The sequence below is a fragment of the Python bivittatus genome, unplaced genomic scaffold, assembly GCF_059951505.1.
Source record: "Python bivittatus isolate LINGU-HERP-01145 unplaced genomic scaffold, Pbiv_v1 ctg000330_np1212, whole genome shotgun sequence".
NCBI lineage: Eukaryota > Metazoa > Chordata > Lepidosauria > Squamata > Pythonidae > Python > Python bivittatus.
This window is the reverse complement of record NW_028277058.1, coordinates 34,277,053-34,290,538: the sequence shown is the minus strand read 5'-3', so window position 1 is coordinate 34,290,538 and position 13,486 is coordinate 34,277,053. Positions and strand designations below refer to the sequence as shown.

General features: G+C 35.5%; 1 protein-coding gene across 1 annotated transcript in view; it reads right to left on the bottom strand.

The window, feature by feature from the left end:
- UBN2 (ubinuclein 2) overlaps nt 1-13,086 on the bottom strand; it is a 76,028-nt gene extending 62,942 nt beyond the window's left edge. The window contains exons 1-8 of the mRNA XM_088141946.1: nt 12,589-13,086; nt 6,119-6,208; nt 5,523-5,624; nt 4,170-4,307; nt 3,824-3,936; nt 2,051-2,549; nt 1,017-1,087; nt 497-626 (exon numbers count right to left, since the gene is read on the bottom strand). Coding sequence (XP_087998072.1) covers nt 497-626; nt 1,017-1,087; nt 2,051-2,549; nt 3,824-3,936; nt 4,170-4,307; nt 5,523-5,624; nt 6,119-6,208; nt 12,589-13,080 — 1,635 coding nt within the window. The 5' untranslated portion in view covers nt 13,081-13,086. The remainder of the gene's footprint in view (nt 1-496; nt 627-1,016; nt 1,088-2,050; nt 2,550-3,823; nt 3,937-4,169; nt 4,308-5,522; nt 5,625-6,118; nt 6,209-12,588) is intronic.
- Nucleotides 13,087-13,486: the final 400 nt, after the last annotated feature.

The window sequence follows — 13,486 nt, the reverse complement described above, 5'->3', positions numbered from 1 at the left end:
TTTTAGAAAGTCTGTTCTAAGGATTGCAATTTCTAATTAATGGGTATACAGTTGTGTGAGAGAGCCTGAACATAGTAATAAAATATGTTTAAACATTAAAACTTTACAGCCCCAAAGGTTCTTTGGGAAAATTCTTCCTTAAAAAAATTATCCTAACTTTCTCAAATGTCTGGAACTAGAAATTTAACTCACAAATTAATACAAAAGTAAAGAAGTTCAAAAGAGAACATTAATCATGAAAGCAATATAGGCAATCCCCAGATGCCACATACTGTATTAGGAAAGTCTAAGTGATATGATCTAGATTACAACGTACTAGGAAAGTAAGTCAATCTATTTAAAAAAGAATGGTATATAAATCTTTTATAACCATTTATATATGTACCCTTGATATGGTGGGCCTACCATGTAGGTAATGCTTCATTCTACATAGAACCTATTCTGACCCATCTATGATGTGTCTTGATTAATATGCATCTTAATTGGGCAGTTTTACCTGGACATTGAGGTGCAATTTCTTCAAACGTTTTATCAATGTGTCCTTATTGCATGGCACAAAAGCTTCAAGATGAGAATACACTCCACTGCGGACAGTAGGATTCAATTCCTGTAGCTGCATCTCAATACTGATGAACAGAAAACAAATTCACAACTAATAAGGAACACATGGACAAGACTCTAGATTACTGCCCATTCTCAAGCAAGTTCACATTTTCTCTATGGAAAAAATCTGAGAATTGGCTGTTATAGGGGACAGTGCTTTCCTCATTTGCTGTTCTTTTTAAAAGACTCTGTGATTAATGCCAATGCTATAAATATGCTTCAACTAGTATAGGAATGTTAGATAAATATTATTATGACTAAATAAACTACAAAACCTGAACGACACAAATATATTCTTCAAAAATAAACACTATTCTAATACTTCTATGGGCTACTTTAAAAACCTACTCATTGCTCAAGAAATTTATTCTACTAATCTTAATATTTTTCTCAAAAACAAGATAAGCACTTACTCAAGCAAGATATTATTCATGTCCTGTGTAAAGAATTTCTTTCTGCCTTCTTCATCAAAGAGCTTGGCAGCCTAGAAACAACAATAAAACTGCACCTCAGCCCAGGAATTTTGATAATTTAACTATCAAATTGTGCTCTATTGTAATCGTAAGATATTTTCACAGTCTTTAGAAAAGCTACTACAGTTTGTATCATATAATTATTCTAGAATACCACAGCTACTATGCCGTCACTACATATAATGCTGGGAGATAAAATTATTATATTTGAGAACTGTAATAAAAATAATTGGCTTCTAATTAAATATATTGGCATAGCATATAAGATATTTGATATCCTTCTAATTCTACTTTATTTTAAAAACTTACTAAGCTTTTCAATTGTGTTTGAATATACAATTAAGATTAGATTATCTAATACATTTTTAAGTGCTATGGTTTCTGCAAAGAATAGCTAAAAGACTAAATGTATAGAAGAACTTACTGCACATTCATATCGAACAAGATGTTTTCTAAAACCTAAATCTATATAATAGAAGAAATATAAATACCATATATCTTTCAAAATCTCAAGCTATGTTGACATGAGTATTTATGATTCAGGATTAAGTTAATGTATATTTAAAAGTCAGTCACAACAGCATATGAGTTCTAGATACCAAAATGGAATATTACATCTTTCAATGAAATTTTCATTAAACAGGAAAATATAGATCCCATCACTAGGCTCTAATACACAATGAAAACTTGTGTTACTGGAATTTCAGTCATACAAAAACAGATGGATGCCTATAACTTTGGGAGCATGTATATTGATGATTAAATGATTTCATACAGGCCATCAATGAACACTGCTAGGGACTGCCATTTGTAGTCTCTCAAAAGAAATAACAATATTAGAGCAGAAGTCCAATATTTGAACATTTAATTCAATTCATATGAACTATATATATCTTGAAGTTATCTTAACATTGCTTTAAATAACATTGACTTTAATAGTTCTTCAAAAAGCCCAGTAATAAAGATATACTTACAACTCTAAGGTCTTCAATACGCTTTTCTAGATGTCCTGGCAGACCTTCTGGGAGGGCAGGCACTTGTTTCAGTGTCAGGACCTCAGCAGTATGTGGGGGCTGGGTGACACTTCCATTTTCCCCTATAGGCTCAGATACTGGGCTGCCATTAGAGGTACCATCAAGCAACCTATCAAAATCAATGTCTCCCAGCATCTCCAGGGCACTTTCAGCTTCCTGCAGGAGCTCACGTTCATTAGTGCTGCCAAAAATAGAAAGGACTGGATCTGTAATGCTGAGATTCAAGTCAGACACATCATTACCACCAATGGCAGGGGCAATAGGAAGTTTATTGGGTGTAGAACAGGTAGCTGCTATTGTGGGATTCAGGTTAACCTCTTTTTTTTTAAAGGCTTCTTTCTCTTTCTGAAATTTCCGGATCATAGCAGCCAATGAAAAAGAGTCCTTGTATAGCTTTTTCTTCTTCTTTTCAGATTTGTGTGAATTTAACGCCATTACCCTGTAAATAAAACAATATAAATGGATATAATTAAGCTTCTCCAACTTGGATCTCAATTAATAAAAATATGAAAAGTTCATATTAGTTAATATTAGAATATTGCAGAATATATAGATTAAATTACAGGTAGTCCTTGCTTAACGACTGCTTAACAATGGTTCAAAATTACGATGGCCTGAGAAAGGTTGCTTTATGGCCCATAAAGCATTTCTGACCATTGTAAAATGTTGTGCCACCCTCCTCCCCGGTAACATGGTCACATTTCAGGCACTTGGCAACTGGCTTGCATTTATGACTGGTTGCCAAGCGCCCCATGATCATGTGATCGCCATTTGCAATCTTCTTTGCCAACTTCCCCATTGGAAGGAGGTTTCAAGCAGAGGAGATGCGGCAGTATACAGGAATGAAGCTCAAATCCTGAAGATTTGAGCTCTGTAATTGCCCACCACTGGGAGGTTCCCCCTCCCCTTTCAGTGGTGGGCAAGCACGGACCTCAAATCTTCAGGTGCTCTGTTCACCCCTGAAGGAGGCAAGGGGAAAGAGGGCAGAGCGAAAGAAAGAGGCCGGAGCGAAAGAGTGACAGCTCTTTTGCTCCATCCCCTTTCTTTTGCTCCGTCCTCTTTCCCTTCCCCTCTCTCAGCAGTATGTCTGTTCACTGCTGAAAAAAGGGAAAGGGAAAGAAACTGGAGCGAAAGAACTGTCTTCTGAAGTGGAGCTGAAATCCTTCAGCAGACAGTTCTTTTGCTCCATCCGCTTAACGACCTGGGAGATCGCTTAATGCAACTGGGAGTGCCTGGTTTGTAGTCATTCAACAAAGCGGTTGCGTGGGCGTCTCACTTAATGACTGCTTTGCTCGACGACTGAGATTCCAGTCCCAATTGTGGTCACTAGGCAAGGGCTACCCATATACCAATGAAGAGTAAACAATGCAAAGTGATGAATATAAGCACAATGTAATCTCATTTTAAATTATTTCAGAATATTGACTGTAATTAACTTGCTTCAATCCACAAACCCTTGAGTCTGGAAAAGTACAAAATGATACGTGAACATTTCTTTGTTATCTTATAATAAACTGATGCACATAATATAGTACTATCATTTTAGTGAAAGTATTTTAAAAGATGTGTCAAGAAAAAAATACTGAAACTCACTTATATTTATGTTTGTTCTATTGAATTAAATAACTCACAATGCTATATATACAAATAATTCAATATTTTTTCCAGTTTAACAAAATATATTATGTCACAAGAAAATACTAACAAACTTACCCCAACTGCTTAGTAACTTTAATTTTCCGAGGCTTTTTCTCCTTCTCTGCCTCTTCCTCTTTTCGCTTTCGTTTCTTCATGCTACGGTCGTCACCATCTTTTAGTTTACCTAACTAAAAATTTAGGGAGCAGGGAGGAAAAGGAAAAGAACAGAGCATACAACAACTTTAATAATTAAATGATTATTTTAAATCTGGTTAAATAGATTATTTAATTATAAGCAAAATCTGGACATTAAAAAAAAGTCTATTAGCATCCACAACCAGAAAGTTTTCATTTGGATTCCTGCATTGAGCAGAGGATTGAATCTGAAAGCCTAAATGCCCCCCTCTATGATTCTACTCACTTTAGATGGTTTATGCTTTTTGCTTCCTGTAAAATCCTCCTCTTCAGAATCAGAGGCTTGGCGGAACTGCAAAATTCCAGTATTAATGTAGAAGCCTCCATATATAGTAGTCAAGGATGCAGGAACTAATTCATCATACTGCAAAGAATATGGAAGGTTTAAAAATTAATTATTAATATGCATTAATATAAAACAATGCATTTGCTTTATTACAATGCAACAGAAAGGATATTAGACTATTTGAATATGTCTGTACTCCTGATTAGTGTAAGACACAAAGCATGTACTTCTGCAATGATTTTCTAATTCAGCGCTGATAACTCTATATCTACCCCAAAAATACAAGAGTGTCAAATTGTGCAAAGATTTACAACACGGAAAAATAAATTACAATTTTAATAATGGTATATTGTTTTTCATGTTTTTTATATTTTATAAATTAATCTAAATAGCTCCTTTCAGGAGGATTTCAGGGAGGACAATAATTAATATTAAAATTGGTATTTGAAAAAAATTGTTTCAAAAATGAATTTTCAAGAATCATTCTTTTTAATAGATATTCAAATTCATTTCTAATGTCTGCCATTTTCTGATTAATACTAGGAGCTATGGGCAAATATAATCATGTAACTATTTTTGTTAATAATTTATAATATATGCAATTTCATCCTCATTTCTGTCCTTTATAGGTAAGTGTTGATACAGTATGTAACAAAAGGATATAAATATAAATAAATATAAACATCACACTTATATTGTAAAGATGAACATCTACTATGAAGTATACTATACCAAACAGAATGGAATTTACTTCTATGTAATCCTGCCTGATTGTAGCGTAAGACGTCTATCTCTGTCTAATTAAATAAGGTATCTTATATTTTAAAATGTTTTAATGCTGCTTCCCCAACATATTTAATAATTATTTGAATTACAAATTTAAAATGTATTCCTGTTTCCATTGTTTAACAATAATTTGATGAAGAATAAAATCACGTCAACTAAAAAAATTAAAATACAATTGTAGTTAGTCAGCCAAACATGCACTGAAATTAAAAGTATTTTACAAAGCAGATGGAGCATTTCTTGATTCTTCTCTCAGACTGTTCCAAAATCCTATTCCTAATGCAGGGTCCAAGTGTAACTGAGGCACAGACTGGGATATGAAGTACTGAACCTTTTCTTAAAATACACAGCTTTAAATAATCATCCAAAAATACTTGATGTATTCCCATCTCTAAACTGGAGAAAGCCTGTAAATGGCTAATGCCTAGAAGTGAAATCACCTCAGAATATCACATATACATTTAAGCTCCCAGAGGAAGGTACAATATCCAGATAAGATTTACTCACAGCTTCTGAATTATCAATGAAAGGATCATTTACATCATAACCAGAGCCCATATCTATCAGATCTTGGGCTCGGTCCTTCCGGTGTTTGTGGATCTTTCCACCCTATAAAATAATATTGATAACTTAGACAAAGAGTTATTTACCACAAAAACATGAAGCAGATAAGTATTATAGGGTAACAGAAAAAGGTTTCAACAATCATTCCTGCTTGGTTCCTCTGGTGAGTAAGACAGCAAGGATTTCACCACGGGAAATAAGTTAAGGCCTACATTTGATCTGAGAATCCTGTTTTTTTGCTCTTATAATGAATCAGTCTGAATGCAGAGCCTGAAATTGGCTTAGATTATTTTAAGAATGGCCAGAAATTGGGTTTAGACATAACACAAAAATTTTTCTTGCAGGAGGGTTCTTGCCTTCTGTGGGATGAATGAAGGGGGAATGATTGGACAGCAAACACAGTGGATGTGTTGCCATGAACTAAATAAAAAATCTTTAAAAAGCTGAATTTGTCACTTAGTGTAACAAGTATTAGAAACAACCACAAATTATCAAGATTCATGCCTGTAATAGTAATAATTTCTACAGATTTTGCTCACATATTTTGTTTCAAATTTCTTAGCCAGCATTTCCACTTCATGTCTCTCATGTTCTTCATTATCAAATGGGTCTTCAATGAGAGATTTTTTCTGATGAGAGAAAACAAGAAACCAGTCACTTTTAATATTTAAATATGCAGATTATGATGAGGAACTATCACCTGTGACTGCAGCTTTAGACGGAAAAGCAATCAGAATCCCTAACAAGTTTAGTTTAATATCTAACGCATCAGAAGTAAACTAAACAACTCTATTTAAAATAAGCCCTTTTGGAATCAGCAAGACATGCTAATCAGAAATATACAATCTGTGACCCCAAAGCTTCAGATATAGCCTCCAAAACCCCAAATGCTAATGCCACATTGTAATTTTAATGCAAGAGACTAGAGAAATCATTAAATACATAGGGAATAATATTAACCGAATTTAATAAATGCACCTGTTTTTTGTCATAGTCCCATTTCATGCCATTCAAAGCTTATGATTCAGTTCAAAAAAGGTTCACCATTGCTTTAAAGTATATGTATAAAAGGACTTAGCAAAATTTAATGCTCTTACCAACTTAACACACAGTATTTCAAAACACCACATATATTAAATAAGTTAATATGTTGACAATAAAATATGTGAAGACTAAGCTACAACTCTGCAAACTCTGAGAAGGAAGAGATCAAGTCAATTTCATAAAATTTCATAAAACAGTGCTTCTTAAAGTGTGGTCCAAGGGTATCCCTGGGTATCCCCCAAGACCCTCTCAGGGATCCACAAAATCAAAATTATTTGGCAGATATTGAAGATATTTGCAAAAATTTGAAATAATATCACTCTTCTCATTATTTTTTTGTTAAAAAATATATAGTTTTTTCATGAAAAATATTTTATGTTAATATCTAATAGGCTTACATAATGAAATGTGGGATGGGGGGAAGAGATGCTGCCTAGGGGATGATCAGATAAAAGGGGGAGGAGCCTGCAACTGAGTAATGGGCAGAGAAAGAAACTTAGAAAGGATCTGTCCCAACTTATCAAGTGGAAAAAGAGATGGCAGGTTGTACTTTGACTTGCAAGATTCTGTTAATGGTAGACTAACAATAAAGTAGAGGTAGCTCACCTGGCTGTATTTCCTGTCTGGTTTACCTGGGAGGACTGATAGTTTAATATTGTTATTTATATTTATTGAATGTGTCAATTTTAATTTTTAATATGGTAAATATTGATAAATATTATCCATACAAACAAAAACACTTTTGGGGCCCTCCATAATTTTGAAAAGTGGGAAGGGGTCCTGAGAGCAAAAAGTCACAGAAAATAAAATTTGAGACATCTGAAAATTATTAATTTTTCTCCTATACTCAAATATTACTTCAGAATATAATCCAATCATTTAAACGGTTTATTCCAGATTAATATTCATCTCAATTATAGAAATTAGAATTATTTTCAACAAATATTATAGGTAGCTATTTCCCATCAAGACAGAGTTCGTTCACTAATTTACTGATGACACTGGAAAATTGTGATCACTATGCAAAATATTGCTTTCCTGTACATTTGCATCTCCTGCAGCACAGTGACTCCAAAATACTTTAAATAGACATTCTTGTTTCCTACATGGCATTTCAAATATGGCATTTATCTAGTAACAGGCAAGAGCCATTTAAAAAACAAACAAACTCATATTTATTGTCTACAAAACTGTATTAGAGGCTGCGTAAAGATTCTTCTTTTTAATCAAAAAGCATCAACAATTACTTCTGATCTAATGTCATGAAATTGGATTACAGAAATCTTAATTCTAAAAATACTACTTTCAGTAAGTTCAATTGTATTCAAAAACTGGGCAAAAATAGAGATTCTTCTTCTGTGGCACCATTGAACGTTATAGCAAAGACTGGGTGTCAGTAGATTAATGCAGTATAGCAAGTACCACTGGAGATGTAGCTGAGTGAAGCTAAACTGACATCATGGAGGTCTAAGTTTGTACTCCTATAGATTGTTAGAGGACTTTAACTCAACCATTGCATAAAATACGAGCAGATTTATCCATGTGGCATCCAGCAGATGAGCACAAATTGCTCTAGCAAACATTTATCCTCTCTTCTCATGCCCTCTAAATGCCTCTATTTCAATCACCTTAATTTAGAAGGAAGCAGTAGCCACAGTTCTGTTCAGTGATTTTTTCCAATTTTACAGACATGGTAATCATCATATGAAGAACAGAAAGGAATGTTAATCCTTCCCTAGCTCCTTCTTTTTAAAGAAATAGGAGAACTGCCGCTGGACATTTTGTACTTCATCTTGAACTTTTTATTTCCTATTCATACATCACAAAAAGTATCAAGCGGATGAGTTAAAGCAGCAACAAAACATGGCTACAGATTATGGTTAATGCACCTTCATTACCATGTCACATTAATTCACCCATTCTGGGGAGATGGGCGGGGACAAGTCTATTAAATAAAATAAATAAAAATAAATTCAAGACGCAATTTAGTATATAAGAATACAGTCATTCTCACACTAGTTTAAAACCTAATTGGCCAGTTCAGATGTTATGTCAAACTATTATTGGAGGACTAGACTATTAAGGACTGTTACCTCCAAATTGGGAGCTGTATGCCTCCAAATACCACTTGCAGAACAATGGCAGGAGACAGGTACATCTCTATTTTCTGCCTGCAAATACCCTAGAAAGATCATTATGAGAAACAAAATGCTAGACTAGGCCTTGGGCTCAGCTAGCAGGCTGTTCTTATAATGTTAGGCTGCTATGTATGGAAAGGTGCTAAAGTGAGCCTTCCCACTACTATTTCAGATGTGGTAATAAAGCAATTAGACGTTTTCACTTCTATTTATCTTATTTATCATAGTTTAGCATATTAAAACTTTATTTGTTGAAACAAGCCAGATTAATAATCCACAGCTAACTTGTTTTAAACAGACTATAACCACACTTAGAAGAAAGGATGGGCCCTTCTCATTCTCCAAGCACATAAACCTAAGTTTAATGGCTGTAATTACTCATTACACTGTCACAGAGTGTAACCATGACCTATTGAATGAGAATCAGTCCTGCAGTTCAGTGACTATATATGACCAAATGTTGATTGCTTACTACCTTTATTTGCTTTTCTCATCAAAGCACAAAAAACCCCAAATCCTATGGCCTATTTACATATTATGCTAAGCTACAATGTCAGCCAGTAATCTAACAGTGCTTTTAAATTAATTTACTGCTCCTTAAACCATGGTTTAATGTGAATCCAACCAGATGTGAATCACATAAATCACTAACCTATGGTTTGCTTAACCATGGTTTGTTGAATAAACCAACATTAGGTTTATACAGGACACTAAGTCATAAGCCAGTAACAATTGTTGCAGATTTATTTATGTGCTTCTGTATTTAACTATGTTAATATACTATTATAGAACTTATACTATGATTTTTAAAAATTGCTTTCTATCTCGAAATGGAAGGAAACCATTTTTAACAACAGGTCAGAGAAGTGACTCTAACAGAAAGGGTTGAATATGGGAAGAAGAGAATTATGATGTAATTTTAATGAGGGAGGAGAGAGGAAAAGTTTGTAACTGCTGTGAAGAAGATGGGAAGTCGCTTCTTTATATATCTTTTCTTTTTTTTCTATTCGTATTTTTCACACTTTTCTTACCTTCTCACTTCACATTTTTTTCTTTTGTTATCTTTATTATCTCTGTGAAATTTAGTCACTATATATGTATGTGTGTGTATGTGTATGTGTATATGTATATAGACTAAAAACAGCAAAAAAGATTTGTGGACCACATGTACCTCTGAGGACTCAGGGTGCCCACCCATCCAATAAATGATGCCAAAAATTACCTTATTTAAATCAACCAAGATTGTTTTAACATTAAAACAAAATAACTAACTTCTGTATTCCTACTATAAAACAATATATAGTTATAATATTTTTGAACATTCACATTCATGGCAAGCAAACAACTATGTTATTTTGTCATACATCAGTGAAAAAAGAAAAAAATACAAATATGGAACTTCCACATGAATCATTTCCACAAGCATGAAACTAATTGAAATGCAACCTTAATAACAGTATGATATGTTGGACGGTGTCCACGGCTTTACAAGAGTTCTCTAGCCTCACCTTCCCAAATAGAAAGAATAGGGCGTAGACAGAATCCACATGGATAAAATTAGGGACACAATATTGTGTATATACCATTTCTTTTGTATTTACCAAGATTTTTCCTCTGTTATACTGACTGTTCCCACCTGTTTAATATTATCCCAGGATTAAGACAGATATATGACTAGTAATCCTACAAAATGTGGCCTGAACAATGTGGGCATACTTGCATCTCTAGTGAAGAATTATCACTACTTGCAGCTTTTATTATGATCTCTTGTAATACAAATCTCACAATACTCAAATATACCTTCAAGCAAAACATCCAAATTGCTATGAACTTATTGTTGGCCTGCAATATTCCAAGAACAATGGCTTGCAGCAAAGGATAAACTATAGCAGCAAAAAAAAAAAAAAAAACCAGAGAGAGCGAGCACGCGCGCAAAAGAGGATACTCCATTTCATATTATAACAGCAGAAGATAGGATGAGGGACAATTGGCAGAATTCTAAATACCAACCAACACTATACAAAGAGAAACAGATTGTTTAAAAAAAATCACAGAAAAAGTTACTATTTCCTAGTGATAAATTGTAGGTAGTACAGTGCTAATTCTGGTAATAGCAGCAGCAGTAAATTGAGTACTATTATATAGTATGGTGCTACAAATCAGAACTTAACACCTAAAAAAATTATTTTGTCACTAAATGACATCTCTTTTCAATGGCTCCATTGTTAATCCATAAATACCAGAATAATATATTACTTTGCTCACATAGTAAACTTCTCTATAAGTGAAAAAATAAATCAGAATATTTCAATAGCTTTAGAACCTCAGCAACATAAAAGGGACTGTGGATCATGTACGGTGATGGACCATTTCTCAAAAAAGCTGCATTAGGCCCCAGTTTCTATGAATTAGGCTGCATCAACATTTCTAAATTCATTATTGGTGCTAAATTCACCATAGCACTATCAAAAGTAGCAATTAAAAATTCCACTATAAGTAGCCAAATAGTGTTAGATATTTAAATAATGCAAATTCGTATTTGCCTCCAGATCTGAATGAAAAAAAATAAGTTTACAATATCGTCACTGAAATAATTAGGACACCCAATAATTCTACTGTAGTCATCAATTTCAGTAGAAATGGGCAACATATGGCAGTGTTGTTAACCCCATCTCCCATAAGCCCTAATTTGGCCAAAGATAAGGGCCAATGGGAAATGTAATTCAACAATACTTAGAGGCACATCATCATCCCTAGTCTAAGAGATAACAGTGCTAAATTCCTCAATATGGACTGGACAAAGCAGTAGTATAGGCCTACTACTGTGATAATCTGGGATAAAGTAATTTAGATATCCTCCCCTATTTTACATATATTAAAATGGAGCATAGCCAAAATCTTTTATGAAGACTGAAAGGATATCTAACACTGTTTTATTAAAACAAAAGTAGTGCTTCTTTTAATACCAACACTTGTAAGATTCTCTATCCCTCTGGTTCATAGAACCATTCTACTAATCTTGAATGTTCCTCAGTCTCCTGCCAAATAATAACTTTTAATATCACATTCAAAACTTGTACAATAGATTCAAGATACTGAGATCTAGATAAAAATGTCTTTTAAGAACTCACCACCAATTTACATGATGGTTACAACTAACCAATCTCAATATATGTTGATTTAACCTGAACCTCCAGGTTTTCAACCTAATGGTTACTTACAAACCATTTTCACAAATTTGCTCATGAACTATTTATGAAAATATCAACAAGTGAGTTTTTCCAATATCCTGTGTCTGTAAAAGAGAAAAATACTGACCCATCTTTGTTTGCCTTCACACCACTCCTATACATATATACAGTATATATATAATCTACAGAGTTTATGCAATGCATAAACTATGTACAGGTATAAGAGTGCTTGCAAGGTATATTGAAAGAACACTGCAAATAAAAATCACAGGGATATGCTCATTCACAACAGAAAACTAATTTACTATAACAAAGTCTTTCTGGCACAGAAATAATTACTTATTTACTTGCTTTGGGCTCTTTTTGTATCAAAGGGTCTTCAAAGACCAGTAGAAAATCCAGCTCCTATAGGTTCACCATCTTTTGACTGAATCAGAGTAGCAATTTGGTCTTATATCCAGCCTGATAGTTGTTTTTTTAAAAAATGCTAAAACCCTTACTTCCTCATTATTCCCTTTTTCCCCACACAGCACTCAAACTAAGGACTACACTAACACAACCATATAGGACAAGATTGACAAAACAGGAAGCAGAAAGGGTAGGTAAAGAAGAACGAGTGGTTAGCAGGTCCAGTACCCGGGCCTTGCCACTCCATAGCAACTCGGGATAGCTGAACTCCACGCAGCTCTCTTCCGTGGGATCTTTCAAGATCAACTCCAAGCGAATCGTCTGATCCAGTGGTGGCGGCGATTCCTGCCGGTTGTTCTCGCGATTTAGCTGCTGGTGAGACGACAGCGGCGGTGCTTCTGGCCTTGGGGACTCTCGGTGGGGTGGCAGCTGCTGTGGCTTTGGTGTCGGCTCAGGCCGGCAGATCTCCCGCGGTAATGACACAGGATGAGACTCTGGCCGAGGACAAGATTCGAAAGGTTGCGGTGGCGGTTCTGCCTGACTGTTATCATAGTGGTGATGGTGCTCCTGCTGATCTGGCAGTTTCAGGCCCTCACGCGCTAATGGCTGCTCTGCCTCGCGGCCCCCTCCAGTCTCTCGCTCTAGCACCGGAGACTCACCTTCTCGTCGCCTCACGGGTGACAGACTAATGAACGGCACCCGGCGCGGCTCCGCCATCATCCACCCCCCCACCCCCCTTCCCACCTGTTCGGTGACCCTCCCTCACCACCCACAACCCCAGCTCCTCCTCCGCCCGTTCCCCCCCTTAACCAGGTCAGAGTACCTCCCCTCTTCCCCACTAGCCTCTCCTTGCCGATAACATCGCTGCCATCTTGGAGCCCCCCCACGTAAATAGAAGCAGGCTACTAGGGCACGCATGCGTAGAAGCAGGGCCCGCCACGGACGCGCTCCTATACGTCATTGTTCTAGCTCAGGTTTTTAGTACGTCACCGCGATCGCACGTTGAGGACGACATGGCCCCGCCCACAGTTGCCTTGGAAATGTGTACGCCGTGCCATCCTGACTTTTAAAAAGTCTTCGTGAAGAGCTCCGAATGAGACCTTTTTTCTGCTGTTGGTGGCTCGGG